Here is a 17,963-nt window from a genome sequence, read left to right as displayed (position 1 = left end):
GAGGCGGACCGAAGATGGAGAGAAAAGAAGATAGGTGGAGAGGAGAGTATAGGTGGGGAAGTAGGGAGGGGATAGGTCAGTTCAGGGAGGACAGACAGATCACGGATGTGGGATGAGGTTAGTAGGTAGGAAATGGAGGTGCGGCTTTAGGTGGGAGGAAGGGATGGGTGAGAGGAAGAACAGGTTAGGGAGGCGGAGACAGGCTGGGCTGGTTTTGGGATGCAGTGGGTGGAGGGGAAGAGCTGGGCTGGTTTTGGGATGCAGTGGGGGAAGGGGAGGTTTTGAAGCTGGTGAAGTCCACATTGATACCATTGGGTTGCAGGGCTGCCGGCACCTTCCCCTGAAACCGCAGGAAGTGCTACACTTGCCCCCACACCTCCTCCCTTGCCCCCATCCCAGGCCCCAAGATGACTTTCCACATTAAGCAGAGGTTCACCTGCACATCTGCCAATGTGGTATACTGTATCCATTGTACCCGGTGTGGCTTCCTCTACATTGGGGAAACCAAGCGGAGGCTTGGGGACCGCTTTGCAGAACACCTCCGCTCGGTTCGCAATAAACAACTGCACCTCCCGGTCGCGAACCATTTTAACTCCCCCTCCCATTCTTCAGACGACATGTCCATCATGGGCCTCCTGCAGTGCCACAAGGAGCCACCCAAAGGTTGCAGGAACAGCAACTCATATTCCGCTTGGGAACCCTGCAGCCCAATGGTATCAATGTGGACTTCACCAGCTTCAAAATCTCCCCTTTCCCCACCGCATCCCAAAACCAGCCCAGTTGGTCCCCTCCCCCCACTGCACCACACAACCAGCCCAGCTCTTCCCCTCCTCCCACTGCATGCCAAAACCAGTCCAACCTGTCTCTGCCTCCCTAACCTGTTCTTCCTCTCACCCATCCCTTCCTCCCACCCCAAGCCGCACCTCCATTTCCTACCTACTAACCTCATCCCACCTCCTTGACCTGTCCGTCTTCCCTGGACTGACCTATCCCCTCCCTACCTCCCCACTGATACTCTCTCCACCTATCTTCTTTTCTCTCCATCTTCAGTCTGCCTCCCCCTCTCTCCCTATTTATTCCCAAACCTTCTCCCTATCCCCCTCTCTGATGAAGGGTCTAGGCCCGAAACGTCGGCTTTTGTGCTCCTGAGATGCTGCTGGGCCTGCTGAGTTCATCCAGCTCCACACTTTGTTATCTTGGATTCTCCAGCATCTGCAGTTCCCATTATCTCTGATTCATTTTCTTTCATCTTGTCTTTGGATCTTTTGCCAGTTTTCCATCTGATTGCAAGTCTTATTGAAATCCAGTGCCCCCACAGCCCCTCCCCTCGCCTGCGGCCTATGTTCATTGCCACTTTGTTGAAAATAAATTCAATGGGACTGTTCAGGTTTGTCTTGATTTGTGAAATCCAAGCTGACGGTCTGGGTTAGACTGTCATCAATGCTCTGGTTGTCCTTAGCGGCTGATGGGTTGAACTTTCCTGCATCCCCTCCCAAACCACTCTGTGTGGTCATTCTCTAAAGAAGTCCCAGAGTCTTCCCACCAGGGATTCTGCCAGCGCATTCTTGGAATCCCCTAGTACTTCCCAAGTCAGTTCCCTTTGGCCCAGGTGAATTGATTCACCCAGAGTTAGTCAGCCATGAGTGATAGGAAAGCTAATTTTACTATCAAGATAAGAAGGTGTGGAGCTGGATGAACACAGCCGGCCAAGCAGCATCAGAGGAGCAAGAAAGCTCCTCCTTTTCCTAAAGAAGGGTCTAGGTCCTGAAACGTCAGCTTTCCCGCTCCTCTGATGCTGCCTGGCCTGCTGTGTTCATCCAGCTCCACACCTTGTTATCTCAGATTCTCCAGCATTTGCAGTTCCTACTATCTCTGAAACTAATTTTACTGTAGTCTGTCTCTCTGGGAACATCTCATGGTCCATTGAAGTGCTGCACAGAATAATAGTATTATGAAGGGGTCATTGCCCAATATCTCACTGAGCTATGAGCTATGAGACTGGGGATTCTAACTGTCACGCTGTGTGGGCCAGTAATTACAACAATTGATTCAGTGTAAACAGCAGGAGAGTAAGATCAGTGATGGTTTGTTAAATGAATAAGGAGCACCAGTGAAGCATTGCACAGTGGCAGGGATTGGTGATACAGTAAGTGTAGGAGCCATCAGCCAGCAGGACAGGGATGGGGCTCGGCCCGTGATGAACATTGAGAGATGGTTCGAAAATGAGAAACATCAAACACACGGACAAGTGTTCCCCACCCCCTGCCTGCCCTTTTCCACCCAGAATCCACGGGATTGTCTGCAGCAGCTGTCCCCTGAAACTGAAACTTTTGTGTCTGTCACAAACAGGATTGACCTTCCTCCATCCCATAAACCACCAGCCCCTGAAAAGAAGACAGAGATGAAGAGCCACCTGACGGCGGACGATATTCAGGTAACATGTCGGGGGGGTGCGCGGTGAAGGCTGGTAACCAACTCCTGAGAGAGTGATACTGTACAGCCCATGGTCTATAGAGTGGGCTCAGAGAGCCCAGGCAAACAGTCTCCTCACATGTTGAACAGCCAGGAGATTAATGGCTTTCGCGGGGTTAATTAATTTCCTTTCTCCATCCAGGGATGTGGTTGTGTTAGTATTTGTTATCCAAGCTTAATTGTCCCTTGAACTTAGTGACTTGCTAGTGCCACTTCAGAGGGCAGTTAACAGTCACTTTGCTGTGAGCCTAGATACACATGTAGGCCAGGCCAGGTGAGGACAGCAGATTCCTTCCCTGAAGCAGATGGGCTTTTCTAACAATTGACAGCAGTAACATGGTGGCCACCATTAAACCCATGTTCCCAGAGCACTAACCCAGGTTCCTGAGTGACTCATCCACACTGACACCTCCCTGACCTTGCTCATGTACCCTGCTGTAGGGAAAGGAGCCTGTGTGATTATTCCAGTGGCTGATTCCGGGAGCTCCACACTCTGGAACATCTTGGAGAGGGAGAAGAGCAGATTGTCCAGAACTGTAATTGAGATCAGGATTTCAGTCACATGGGAAACCTGAAATTGTCCTCTTCTGAACAGAGTCAGTGAAAGGTAGGTTGAATGGAGTTAATGAGGAGAAACTGGCTGATCAGCGAGCAAAGGGACACAGATTACAAGTAATTTCTCAAAACTAAAGGTGAAATCTAAAGAAATGTCTCTCTGTAGAGGGTTGTTATTATCCAGAATTGATCCAGCTTGAAACGGCATTGGGAGCAGATCCAATGGGAACTTCCAAAGTGAATTGGAGAAATAGTAGTGGGCCACAGGGAGTGAGCAGGAGGGTGGGTATCATTTGACAGCTGTCTCAGTGGGCCAACACGGCAACAATGGGCCAAGTGGCACCCATTCTGCTGCTTCGCGGTGAAGAGCCAGCACGGCATAAGCTGGAGGTGGCAGCTACCAGTGCCCAAGGCCCAATCCACAGGGAGGAGAGAGAGCCAGAGAGTAGGCCCAGGGCCATATCAGCCACCAGCTGCAAGGGAAGAGTGGACTGACCCTGCACAGGACGGGCACTGGGTAGGGGTGGTACTGGGTAGGGGGCGGGTGCTGGGTAGGGACAGGCACTGGGTAGGGGACAGGCACTGGGTAGGGACAGGCACTGGGTAGGGACAGGCGCTGGGTAGGGTTCAGGCACTGGGTAGGGGACAGGCGCTGGGTAGGGGACAGGCGCTGGGTAGGGGACAGGCACTGGGTAGGGACAGGCACTGGGTAGGGGACAGGCGCTGGGTAGGGGACAGGCGCTGGGCAGGAGGCAGGCACTAGGTAGGAGACAGGCGCTGCGTAGGGGACAGGTGCTGGGTAGGGGGCAGGCACTGGGTAGGGGCAGGCACTGGGTAGGGGTCAGGAAGGTGGTGCATGAAGAAAGGAATTACTTACAACCGGAGAGATAAGAACAGGAATTGTCCCTCAGCTGCTGAAATCAATTCTGCCTTTCAGTTAATTTATGTCAGGTCCCCATTTACCAGCAAGGACCCACACCCCAACCTCATCCAAACACAGAATCTCCAATATAAAACTCTGCAATAAGGACTTTGGGCCACAAGCAGCTCTTTCAGTTTCATTCTTCTAGTTTAGTATTGGAAACGCAGACCATTTCTCTGTCCAGTGAATGCCCTTTCCTCCATTGTATTCTTCAGGGGAATATTTTTAAATGAATCTCAGACTAAATGAGTGACACTCAGTTATGTTCTAGAAATATAAATCTTGGCAAAGTTTGATACAGGGACAGCTTTTACTCAGCCCTGTGTTCATTCACAGGGTGAAACATTACAAGCATAGACTTCATTGCAGCTCCAAAGCAACTCCGAAGCATTGCCACGGAATGAAGTGGAGGCCGGGACGTTAAATATCTTCAAGGCAGAGATCGATAAATTCTTGATCTCACAAGGAATCAAGGACTATGGGGAGAGTGCAGGGAATTGGAGTTGAAATGCCCATCAGCCATGATTTAAACAATGGAGTGGACCCGGTGGGCCGAATGGCCTTACTTCCACTCCGATGTCTTATGGTCTTATGGTCTAACTCTTTATACCTAGGGAGTGCTCCTCAATGGTGTGGCCATCTTTTGGTTGAGATTTTAAACTGGGAGCATATTTGCCCTCTCAACTGGATCTTAAAGATCTTATGGCAAAGTTCAAACAGGATAGACTCTCCAAAGTAATAAAATGTGAGGCTGGATGAACACAGCAGGCCAAGCAGCATCTCAGGAGCACAAAAGCTGACGTTTCGGGCCTAGACCCTGATGAAGGGTCTAGGCCCGAAACGTCAGCTTTTGTGCTCCTGAGATGCTGCTTGGCCTGCTGTGTTCATCCAGCCTCACATTTTATTATCTTGGAATCTCCAGCATCTGCAGTTCCCATTATCTCTAGACTCTCCAAAGTCCTGGCCGACACTTAGTTCGCCAACATGAGTCCTCAGCCAAACCAGATTATTGGTCATTTATCACATAGCTCTGTGGGATCTGCCACCTTCTTGCATTGTTGCAATGATTACATTAGAGGAATTGATGTGTATGGATCGTATGCTATGTAAGGATTGAGTGCTATTGAAAAATCAAAGATAATGCTACAAAAATACAGGTTCTTTCTGTGAAAGTGAAGAAACTGACTCCACGCGCTGACTCTCACTGGGGTACGGGGTCTCACACACACACACACACACACACACACACACACACACACACACACACACACACACACACACACAGACTCTCACTGGGATACGGGTTCCCAAACAAACACACACACACTGACTCTGACTGGAATATGGGGTCCCACATACACACACACTGACTCTCACCGGGGTACGGGGTCACACACACACACACACACACACACACACACACACACACACACACAAACGCACACAAAAGAATGAGTATTTGTATAGCACCTTTCATGACCTCAGGATACCCCAAAAATGCCAAAGATCTTTTGACGTGTTGTCATCTCTGTATTATAGAAAGCACAACAACAGGCTCCCACACAAACGCAGTGTCATAACGATAAGGTATTTCTTCTTAAATGACAGTAGTTGAAGGATAATGGGCATTAAGTTTCAGCCTCTCAAGCCCACCGGATCCATCACCCGAGAGAGGGACTGTCTGAATTGCTCCTCCAATAGTGGCATTTGCAGGATTGGACAGAATCAACACGGATTTACAAATGGCAACTCATGTTTGACAAACTGATTGGATATTTTGAGGATGTAACTAGTAGAGTTGATAAGGGGGAACCAGTTGAAGGTATTTGATAAATTCCCACTTCAGAAATCAGCGTGTAAAATTAAAGTGCATGATTTGCAGAGAGTGTACTGACATGAAGAGAAAGCTGTTTGGCAGGCAGGAATCAGAGAGAAACAAACAGATAAAACGGTGTGAAGCTGGATGGACACAGCAGGCCAAGCAGCATCAGAGGAGCAGGAAAGCTGACATTTCAGGCCAGGACCCTTCTTCAGACCCGAAACATCAGCTTTCCTGCTCCTCTGATGCTGCTTGGCCTGCTGTGTCCATCCAACTTCATACTGTTTAATTTCAGACTCTCCAGCATTGGCAGTTCCTACTACCTCTGAAAAAAACAGATCATTTCTAAGCGGTAGCAAGTCACTAGTCATCAGTGCTCAGACCCCTTCGTCAGATAAAGAAACCAAAACTGCACACAGTCCTCCAGTGTTGATCGCTCCCTGTACAATTGCAGCCAGACGTCCCTCCTCCTGTAGTTGAATGCTCTCACTCTGATGACCAACGTATCATTTGCTTTCTTCACCCTCTGCTATATGTTTACTGTCAGCGACTGGACACCCAGGTCTTATTGGGGTCACAGTCTGAGGATACCGGCTAGTTGATTTCGGACTGAGATGAGGAGAAATGTCTTCACTCGGACAGCAGGGAGCCTGTGGAATTCTCTGCTACGGAAAATGATTTAGGACAAATAATTGAATATTTTCAAGAAGTAATTAGAGATGGTTCATAGGACTAATGGGATCAAAGAATTAATGGGGAGAAAGTGGGAACAGGGAGCTAAGTTGAATGATCAGCCATGATCAAATTGAGTGGGAAGGGAGACTTGAAAGGCCAAATGGCCTAATCCTGCTCCTGGTTTCTATGTGTCCATGTTTCAGATTGCTGTCTGGATGTTGGGCTCATGCCCTCAGTCAGCGTGGGACCCTCAGAGGGTGAGAGTGACCGTTGTTTGGTCTGACCCAGTGTTCACACCATGCCCTGACCAGGCAGCACCCCAGCTTCTGCGGACAGTGAGCCAATGGCCAGGAGCAGATGAGGGTGGACGGGGTCTGCAGGCCTGTCTGTAACAAGGGGGAAGAGCTGAGCTCAGTCTGCCTGCTCACACTCCCTGCCTCCCTGCTGCAGGTCTACAGGGAGGAAGATGATCTTGGGCCGATTGGAAACACTGAAAAAAAGACCACGCAGATTGGAAATGAGAAAACATAATATAACAAAATAAATCATAGCAAGGAATATTACCCTAAAGCAAAGAGATTACAGAACAGCAGCTGAATAAAGCAGCAAGCCAGTAGACTGTGTCCAGCCAATAACCAGCTTTCACTGATTGGAATGTTTACAGGATTAATGGAGCAATATTATCACAAAGAGACATTTTCTTGCAGAGACAGTTCCAGCTAATGAACAGTTTTTACACCTCCATGTTCTGAACCAGTTATCTGTCAATGTGGGCTGCAGTTGAAAACTCCACTTCCTTAAGGTCCCCTACCCCCTCCCCATCCTGGCTCAGTGTTGACCCATCTCAGCCAGGACTTTCAGTGAAGGTCCAGGTCAGAGACCACGCAGCACCAGGTCGTAGTCCAACAGGTTTATTTGAAATCGCAAGCTTTCTCAGCACTGCCCCTTTGTCAGGTCACTTCACCGACAAAAGCTTGTGATTTCAAATAACCTGTTGGACTATATCCTGGTGCTGTGTGATTCCTGACGTCCAACACCAGCACCTACACATCAGTGAAGGCCCAGACACAAAGAGTCCAACTGGTGAGGGAGGGGGCAGGCGGTGAGGGAGGGGCAGGCGGTGAGGGAGGGGGCAGGCGGTGAGGAAGGGCACAGACACTGAGGGGGGGGCAGGCGGTTAGGGCAGGCGCAGGTACTGAGGGTGGGGGCAGACACTGAGGGAGGGGGCAGACACTGAGGGAGGGGGCAGACTGTGAGGGAGGCCGCAGACACTGAGAGAGGGACAGACACGGAGGGAGGGGGATGAGATTGAGGGAGGGGGCAGACACTGAGGGAGGAGGCAGACTGTGAGGGAGGCTGCAGACACTGAGAGAGGGACAGACACTGAGGGAGGGGGAAGAGATTGAGGGAGGGGGCAGACACTGAGGGAGGGGGCAGACAGTTAGGGAGGGGCCAGCCACTGAGGGAGGGGGCAGCCACTGAGGGAGAGGACAGAGAGTGAGGGAGGGAGCAGACGGTTAGGGCGGGCGCTGACAGAGGAAGGAGGCAGACAGAGGAAGGGGGCAGACAGTGAGGGAGGGGGCAGACGGTCAGGGAGGGGCAGGCGGTGAGGGAGAGGGCAGGCAGTGAGGGTGGGCACAGACACTGAGGGAGGGCACAGACATTGAGGGAGGGGGCAGACTATGAGGGAGGCCGCAGACACTGAGAGAGGGACAGACACTGAGGGAGGGGGAAGAGATTGAGGGAGGGGGCAGACACTGAGGGAGGGGGCAGACGGTTAGGGTGGGCGCAGCCACTGAGGGAGGGGCCAGCCACTGAGGGAGGGGGCAGCCACTGAGGGAGGGGGTAGCCACTGAGGGAGGGGGCAGAGAGTGAAGGAGGGAGCACACGGTTAGGGCGGACGCAGACAGAAGAAGGGGGCAGACAGAGGAAGGGGGCAGAGAGTGAGGGAGGGGGCAGACAATGAGGGAGGGGGCAGACGGTCCAGGCACTGAGGGATTGCAGGCCATGTGCTGTAAGTTGACCCACAATGCCCTGAGGGAGGGAATTCCAGGATTTTGACCCAGCAACACTGAAGGAACGGTGATATATTTCCAAGTCAGGATTGGGAGTGAGATGGAAACATGCAAGAGGTTCTTGGAGCTGATGTTGGGTTCGGAAGGTGCCGTGACATGAAATTATCTTTTCTCCTCTGCCCCATATCTGCACAGCAGTGTCCCCCACTACCTGCCCCCACCCCAGGGACTACCCCCACTCCCCAGTACCTGCCCCCACCCCCAGGGACTACCCCCATTCCCCAGTATCTGCCCCCATTCTCAGTGACTGCCCCCACTCCCCAGTATCTGCCCCATTCTCAGTGACTGGCCCCACTCCCCAGTACCTGCCCCCATTCACAGTAACTGCCCCCACTTCCCATCCCTGGAGTCTGGCCAAGCCCCTTAGTATCTATTACACCCCCAGCGTCAAGGCCTAAGAGATCACGCTCGTACTGGGGGTGTTTGAGGTTTTGTTCTGTATCTCTCAGGCCTCACTGCCTCTGTAGAAGCTACGAAATCTCCGAGCGGACAGCGGAGAGTCAAACATACAACTCGTGCCGATGGGCTGACAGGGAGGCAGATTCCTCCCTGGAGGTTGTAAACTAACACACAGGTTCTGCAGGGATGAAGTGAAACATTTAGCTCAGTGTCAGGAATATTGATTTGCTCCAGTACGTGCTGTTAACAGCCATTTGCTTCTCTGTTCATCACAAAAACGTCCTGAGAAGGACTGACCATGCCTCATGTACTGGCTAAAATAACCTGTTATCTCACTGAACAAAAACAAAGTTGCTGGAAAAGCTCAGCAGGTCTGGCAGCATCTGTGGAGGAGAAAACAGTTAACATTTCGGGTCTGGTGACCCTTTCTCAGAATGGTTATCTCACTGAATTGAAAATCGCAGTTACTGTACTGATTTTGCCAAAGATTGAGTGAACCCTGAACCTCACAGATTGCTGTGGTAGATCTTCCTTTCTCTACTCTTTCCTGAGCAGTGGGTGTCACCGGCTGGTTCAGGATATGCTGTCCCTCCGTCACTGCCCCTTGAACTGAGTAACCTGTTCTGCCATTTCAGAGGCAACCATGTTTCTGTAGGACTGGAGTCACATGTGGGCCAGACCAGGGATGGACAGCAGATTCCTTCTGTAAAAAACATTAGTGACCATAGAATCCCTAAAGTGTGGATGCAGGCCATTTGTCCCATCAGGTCTGTACTGACCCTTCAAAGAGCTCCCACCCAGACCCACCCCATCCCTGTAACCATGCATCTCCCATGGCTAACCCACTGCATCAGCACATCCCTGGACACCACGGGCAGCTTAGCATGACCAATCCATCTAACCTGCGCATTTTTAGAATGTGTGAGGAAACCCACACGGACACAGGCAGAATGTGCAAACTCTACACAGACAGCCGCCCGAGGCTGGAATTGAACCTGGGTCCCTATCATTGTGAGGAAGCAGCACTGACCTCTGAGCCACCACTTAAACAAATGGACATTGTTGGAGAAACTCAGCAGGTCCAGCCGCATCTGTGGAGAGAGAAACAGAGTTAACATTTCAAATCTAGTATGATTCTTTTTTGGAACATTAATGTTCAGACAGTGTTTTTAAACAATAGACCTTGTGGGCACTATTTTTGGCACTCGTTTTATGTTCCAGATTTATTCATTGAATTTAGACACTGCTAGATTTTGTCATGGGATTTGAACACATGCCTAAAGAGAATGCCCTCACTTACTAGTCCAGTGCCAATTGATTTTCCCCAGATGGTTCTAAGAGCATTAGGGTACACCATTGTAACTATGAATCATACACAGCCAGCTGCTGAGCGTGTCATCCTTCTGGTCAGTGCAGCTCAGTCCCTGAGCTGCTCAGTTGTTTCACTGTGGATCTAGTGGTAACTTTACCTCTGAGTCTGAAGGCCACAGGTTCAGTTCCTCCAAAGTACGTGAAAGTTAACCCAGACAGTGCTGTGGTTTAGGTGTGATGTTAAACTCAAACTCTGATTTTTCACTCAGGCAGATATAAAGTTCCTGGAGAATGATTTCCAAGCATGCAGAGTGCACTGACCAATATTTATCCTTCCATTAACATCAAAGGAACAGGCAATCTGGTCACCATCACATTGCTGTTTTGAGGCATTTCCTGAGACTGCTCCATTCCCTGCATTAAATTTCAAAAGTATTTTGTTAATTGTGAAATTCTTTGGGGCCTCTGATAGTCACGGAAGGTGCTATATAAATGCAAGTCTTCCTTCTCCCCCCCCGACCCCAATGTCAAACTTGACCTTGAATTGTCAGACTGCTCGGATAGGCTCTGTATGAGCAAAAGCTGCCATGGCCCAGCTCTCTCATCAGACAGAGTGAGAGAGGTGATTGGTGCAAAGCTTATCCTGATGGTCACCCACCTAAGGAAAGGTTGAGAAAGCAGAACCTTCATAGTAACGTCTCCCAGTGCAGGGCTCAAACCCGTGCTGTGGGAATGACTCTGCACTGTAAACCAGCTGTCCAGCCAACTGAGCGAAAGTAAACCCCTGTGACAATACTGTGGCTTTAATAGATGTGTTTTGTCCGGGTTTCCTTTAGAGAGAGATGAAGGGACAGGTGTCGAGCAGTCTAGGAGAAGATAAACAACTTGTGAGGCCTTGGATTTTTTTTTTAAAGTTGGAACAGTAGAAGCAGCCTGAGTGGGTGTGATCAAACTCTCTCAAATCCGGGATTTTTAGTTAGCTTTTGGCAGTTGTTACTGGAGTCTCAGCAGGGTTGAAAGACCATGAATTTCTCCCAGCTGCTACATTCTCTCTCTCTCTCTCGGGAGCTGCTACATATATACTTTCTTGCTGATAGGATTGCACATGAGCCGATCTGTTTTTCTGAACTTGCCTTTTTGCTAAGAGTGTGTATATGAGATGTTACTATATTGGAACAGTTACTGTTTAGTAGTAAAGTAATCTATTGTTCTGTTGAATTTTCCAATAGAGTTAATACTTTCCAAGCGCCTCTTCCTGTTAAAAACTGAAAGAGCCACAGATGCTACAAATCAGGAAGAAAAACAGAAGTTGCTGGAAAAGCTCAGCAGGTCTGGAAACATCTGTCAAGAAAAAATCAGAGTTAACGTCACCGGACTCAAAACATTTATTTTGATTTTTCTTCACCGATGCTGCCAGGCGTGCTGAGCTTTTCCAGCAACTTATGTTTTTGCTCCTCTTTCATTTGCTGTATTTTAATAATAGTTGTTTGAATAAATTGTGCTTTGCTTAATGTCAAGTAGTTTGACCATTCGATTTTCATCTGGAACACAGTAACTCGCATTTACCTTTGAAATAAGAAAAAATTAGGGGCTAGGCTACTTTCTTAATATATTTTGAGGGGGTCTGGTCTGGGGTGTCTGGTCCGTTACACCCCTCTCTATGCAAATACTGACTCAGCAAAACATCTTCATGGGACAATGATTGACTCAGGAAATTCCTCAGGTCCCAACACCCAATTCTCAGTCAGGACCTTGTGCTGATGAGCTTCAGTGAAGAGGCAACTTGGCGTCTTTTAAAAAACAGCACCTTGCTTTTATGTAGCTCCAATTATAGCAGCGCAGTAAGATCTCCCAAATCCCCCAGCCAGGAGCATTACAAAACAAAATTTGACACAGCACCAGTACAGAGATATTAAGGCATGTGACCAAAAGCACCATCACAGAGGTAGTTTTAAAGCAGGGTATTAAACAAGGAGGGTGAGGCAGAGGGCCACAGGGTTGAAATTCCAGACCTTGGGGCCTGGGTTACAGTAGGTGCTGTCACTGACAGTGAAGAGATGAAAGCCAGGGAGCCAATATTACCTGAGCACAGAGGTCTGTAAGGTTTGTGGGGCTACCAGGATTTAAATACAAGAACAATTTGAAAACAAATTGAGATGTTGTCAGATGAGGAGCCAGTTTGAATTGTCCAGGGGTCCCAACATAATGAAGTGCCTGAGGAGTTGAAAATGGAGTCTAACCCACTGAGAGGTTCTGTAGGAACCTTCATCAAGACCTTTTCAGACAATTATTACATTCCAAAGTGAGATAAAAACAATTACTTTATAGTTGAGTTGATCAACAAGTGGGGAGTTGGTATTTAACAGTTTTGAAACACAGTTTCAGGTGAGTAGATGTGGTCAAAGCAAACTGTGTGGCACCGCGGACGACAGCAATGTATAGCCTACCTGCAGTGACCTAGTCAGCTCAGTGATTAGAGATCGCGGAGAGACTGAGAACGTCTGTCCTTCATGGTAAGTTCAACTGGTGGTTCAGTTGGCCGCACAGCTGCTTTGTAATGCAGGGTGATACAACAGCAGCTGAGGTTAGTGTGAAGGGCTGTCCTTCTCCATCTCTCCCTTCACCATAAGGCATGGTGACCCTCAGGTGGCAACCAGCTGTCTCTAACCTAAGAGCAGGGCCTGTGCTGGTGAACATCAACTGTGAGCCACTTACGTTTAAGTAAAAGATTTGATGTGGGTGATGCATCTCTTCATGCTAGTGGCTGGAGCTGATTTACATTATGGCCAGCAGTTTTCCCTTGTTTCAATACTTTGCTGTAAAATAGTAACTGACACAAACTGTGAGAAACAAAATAAAAGGGAGCCTTGGGATTCTTCCAGGGAATTGTTTGGAACTGAACTCAGTGCAGTTGAATTTATGAGAAGGAACAATTTAGCTCTGAATAGATATTAAACTCATAGGAGAGAGAGGGAGAGGGAGATGGGGGGAAGAGAGGGAGGGCTAGGAGAGGGAGGGCTAGGAGGGGGAGGGGGAGGGGGAGGGGGAGAGATAGGAGGGGGAGAGGGAGAGGAAGGCATGAGGAAGGAGAGAGAGAGAGAGGAAACATTCATGTCCTGACTGGTGGTCTCCTTTGGTCACGTTGTGACTGTAACATTTAATTGCTGTTAGGTACATAATTAAATTATGGCCTTCATTTGTAGCAAATTACTATTAAGTATCTCGTTTAAAGAAGAGTTGAGCAATTAGAATAACTGCTGATTAGATTCATTGGGCAGAAATCAATGACTCAGCCACTAGAGAGCACTCCATCATATCTGTAACAAAGACTCCAAACCTTCTCTTCTAAGATTATCCTGTGATAGTGTTTAGGTCTCTATGGCTGGCTCAGTCTCTTGGCTATTCACCCATTGGGCAAGCGCTAGCCTAATGTGCTCTCTGTAGGCATGCATGGCAACAGCAGCTTTAGTTATGTAGCATCTCTAATTGGGAACATGTCCCAAAATGACACTTTATAGGTGAAATTGCCAAACAAAATTTGCCATTGAGCTAGGTAAGGAGATTTAAGACAAGTGACCAAAAACTTTGGTAAAGAGATCAGTTTTAAAGAGGTTCTTAAAAGAGGAATGGGAGAAAGAGAGAGGTTTGGGGAGGGAATGGTTACAGCCCAGGCAGCTGACGGCACAGACACTCACAATAAACCAATTAAAATCATAGAGGTGTAATATATTGGAACAGATTCATTGGGCAGAAATCAATGACTCAGCCACTAGAGAGCACTCCATCATAATTTGTATATCCATCATACTCATTGTAATATACAGCCCTCCTCTGCTTGTCAATATGAATACTAATGGTCAGTAATGGCTGCCTGTGCTTGAGGAAGCATCAGTGAGTCGGGCAGCAGAGAGATTAGGGTCGGGGAGAGATGAGATCACATGTAGGGTTTCGCAGGCTCTAACGAGAACGCTGCCAGACCGGGAGCCAGTGCCAGTCAATAAAGACAGAGCAGGAGCTGGAGAGTGGGCCTTGGTGTGAATTCAGAGAAAGATGAGTTTTGGATCCCTGTCTGTCTCTGTGATTTCCTCTGCTATCTATTGCACGAACACATCCTGAACAACAAGCCAAGCACTGAGGACAACATAACAAATGGCCTCCTTCGACACTACAACAGTTCGTTGATTCTGGGAAAAATATCGGGCTTTTATCATATATTACAGAGATAATGGGAACGGCAGATACTGGAGAATCCAACAAAATAAAGTGTGAAGCTGGATGAACACAGCAGGCCAAGCAGCATCTCAGGAGCACAAAAGCTGACGTTTCGGGCCTAGACCCTTCATCAGAGAGGGGGATGGGGTGAGGGTTCTGGAATAAATAGGGAGAGAGGGGGAGGCGGACCGAAGATGGAGAGAAAAGAAGATAGGTGGAGAGGAGAGTATAGGTGGGGAGGTAGGGAGGGGATAGGTCAGTCCAGGGAAGATGGACAGGTCAAGGAGGTGGGATGAGGTTAGTAGGTAGGAAATGGAGGTGCGGCTTGGGGTAGGAGGAAGGGATGGGTGAGAGGAAGAACAGGTTAGGGAGGCGGAGACAGGCTGGGCTTGTTTTGGGATGCAGTGGGGGGTGGGGAAGAGCTGGGCTGGTTGTGTGATGCAGTGGGGGGAGGGGACGAACTGGGCTGGTTTTGGGATGCGGTGGGGGAAGGGGAGATTTTGAAGCTGGTGAAATCCACATTGATACCATTGCGCTGCAGGGCTCCCAAGCGGAATATGAGTTGCTGTTCCTGCAACCTTCGGGTGGCATCATTGTGGCACTGCAGGAGGCCCATGATGGACATGTCATCTAAAGAATGGGAGGGGCAGTTGAAATGGTTCGCGACTGGGATGTGCAGTTGTTTATTGCGAACCGAGCGGAGGTGTTCTGCAAAGCGGTCCCCAAGCCTCTGCTTGGTTTCCCCAATGTAGAGGAAGCCACACCAGGTACAATGGATACAGTATACCACATTGGCAGATGTGCAGGTGAACCTCTGCTTAACATGGAAAGTCATCTTGGGGCCTGGGATAGGGGTGAGGGAGGAGGTGTGGGGGCAAGTGCAGCACTTGCTGCGGTTGCAGGGGAAGGTGCTGGGTGTGGTGGGGTTGGAGGGGAGTGTGGAGCAGACAAAGGAGTCACGGAGAGAGTGGTCTCTCTGGAAAGCAGATGGAAAATGTCTTGGGTGGTGGGGTCGGATTGTAGATGGTGGAAGTGTCGGAGGATGATGCGTTGTATCCGGAGGTTGGTGGGGTGGCGTGTGAAAACGAGGGGGATCCTCTTTGGGTGGTTGTGGCAGGGGCGGGCTGTGAGCGATGTGTTGCGGGAAATGGGGAGACGCGGGTTGAAAGCCCCAGCTATGCCTGCCTGTTTGTAGGTTACGTGGAACAATCCCTGTTCCGCACCTACACAGGCCCCAAACCCCACCTCTTCCTCCGTTACATTGATGACTGTATCGGCGCCGCCTCTTGCTCCCCAGAGGAGCTCGAACAGTTCATCCACTTCACCAACACCTTCCACCCAACCTCAAGTTCACCTGGGCCATCTCCAACACATCTCTCACCTTCCTGGACCTCTCAGTCTCCATCTCAGGCAACCAGCTTGTAACTGATGTCCATTTCAAGCCCACCGACTCCCACAACTACCTAGAATACACCTCCTCCCACCCACCCTCCTGCAAAAAATCCATCCCCAATTCCTAATTCCTCCGTCTCCCCCGCATCTGCTCGCAGGATGAGGCGTTCCACTCCCGCACATCCCAGATGTCCAAGTTCTTCAAGGACCGCAACTTTCCCCCCGCAGTGGTCGAGAACGCCCTTGACCACGTCTCCCGCATTTCCCGTAATACATCCCTCACATCCCGCCCCCGCCACAACCGCCCAAAGAGGATCCCCCTCGTTCTCACACATCACCCCACCTACCTCCGGATACAACGCATCATCCTCCGACACTTCCGCCATCTACAATCCGACCCCACCACCCAAGACATTTTTCCATCCCCACCCCTGTCTGCTTTCCGGAGAGACCACTCTCTCCGTGACTCACTTGTTCGCTCCACACTGCCCTCCAACCCCACCACACCCGGCACCTTCCCCTGCAACCGCAGGAAATGCTACACTTGCCCCCACACCTCCTCCCTCACCCCTGCACATGTTCACCTGCACATCTGCCAATGTGGTATACTGTATCCATTGTACCCGGTGTGGCTTCCTCTACATTGGGGAAACCAAGCGGAGGCTTGGGGACCGCTTTGCAGAACACCTCCGCTCAGTTCGCAATAAACAACTGCACCTCCCAGTCGCGAACCATTTCAACTCCCCCTCCCATTCTTTAGATGACATGTCCATCATGGGCCTCCTGCATTGCCACAATGATGCCACCCGAAGGTTGCAGGAACAGCAACTCATATTCCGCTTGGGAACCCTGCAGCCCAGTGGTATCAATGTGGACTTCACCAGCTTCAAAATCTCCCCTTGCCCCACCACATCCCAAAACCAGCCCAGTTCGTCCCCTCCACCCACTGCATCCCAAAACCAGTCCAACCTGTCCCCGCCTCCCTAACCTGTTCTTCCTCTCACCCATTCCTTCCTTCCACCCCAAGCCGCACCTCCATTTCCTACCTACTAACCTCATCCCACCTCCTTGACCTGTCCGTCTTCCCTGGGCTGACCTATCCCCTCCCTACCTCCCCACCTATACTCTCCTCTCCACCTATCTTCTTTTCTCTCCATCTTCGGTCCGCCTCCCCATCTCTCCCTATTTATTCCAGTTCCCTCACCCCATCCCCCTCTCTGATGAAGGGTCTAGGCCCGAAACGTCAGCTTTTGTGCTCCTGAGATGCTGCTTGGCCTGCTGTGTTCATCCAGCTTCACACTTTATCATCATATATTACGCTGTTCACCCCTCTGGGACCTCTGCTCCAAATAGTCCTGGCCTTTTCCGCTTCCAAGATTCCAATTCACTCACCATTAATTGTGGAGATGCTGGAGAGTCATGGAGTTTGGAAGTGGGAAGACAGCCAGAGGAGACAGGAATTGTCAGGCCCAGTGTGAAAATTCTATGAGCGACACAGCGTCTTCATTAGGAATGAGACCTTGAGTCTTCTCAGCCATGGTTAGCCGAGGAACACCAGGACATTGGGATCAATATGGTTTGCTAATTAATAAGGTCTAGCCTTGGACAGCTCATTGTGAAGAGGATGTAAAGGTCTTTCCCAGCTCCACCTTCGGCATTGCGTGGAATTCCACTTAGAGAGCTGGGCATGGCCAGGCAGTTGTAGAATGGGGACATCTCCAAAATGTAAAACTCTCATTGGTTCCTCACTCACACCCTCACTGTCAGGAAATTTAGTCCAACTTCTCTCCCAGGGATGAGGAGCTTTACAGTGTGAATAGATCAGAGAAGCTAGGATCATTCTGGGAGGAGAGAAGGTTGGCAGGATATTTGTTAGGGATGTTCAAAATCACAAGATGCCAGGAGACAGGGTGACACGGTTCCCCTTGGCAGAAAGACCCAGAGGCAGAGGACTTAGATTTGAAATAGCTGGCAAACAAATCGGTGACAACACCAGGGAAGATTGTTTTTGATGAAGTGAATGGTGTGAATCTGGAATTTTAATTCCCCTTTGGGATGTGGGCGTTGATGACTGGCCAGCAATTTATTGCCTGTTCCTAGTTGCCTCTTGAGAAGGTGGGGGTGAGCTGCC

At 49.7% G+C, this 17,963-nt stretch overlaps 1 protein-coding gene across 6 annotated transcripts in view; it reads left to right on the top strand.

Moving 5' to 3' along the window:
- Positions 1-17,963, top strand: part of nectin1b (nectin cell adhesion molecule 1b) — a 517,671-nt gene that overhangs the window by 367,096 nt on the left and 132,612 nt on the right. For 5 of the 6 annotated variants that reach the window (XM_059639109.1, XM_059639107.1, XM_059639108.1 and 2 more), the window contains exon 7: positions 2,350-2,434. In XM_059639109.1, the coding sequence (XP_059495092.1) occupies positions 2,350-2,434 (85 nt within the window). Of the gene's footprint in view, positions 1-2,349; positions 2,435-4,285; positions 4,390-17,963 lie in introns of those variants that run through there. The other variant, XM_059639110.1, reaches the window with a different exon arrangement.

This window comes from Stegostoma tigrinum, chromosome 32 (assembly GCF_030684315.1).
Source record: "Stegostoma tigrinum isolate sSteTig4 chromosome 32, sSteTig4.hap1, whole genome shotgun sequence".
Lineage (NCBI taxonomy): Eukaryota > Metazoa > Chordata > Chondrichthyes > Orectolobiformes > Stegostomatidae > Stegostoma > Stegostoma tigrinum.
Note: the sequence above shows the minus strand (reverse complement) of the source record. Positions and strands in the feature narration are given on the sequence as shown.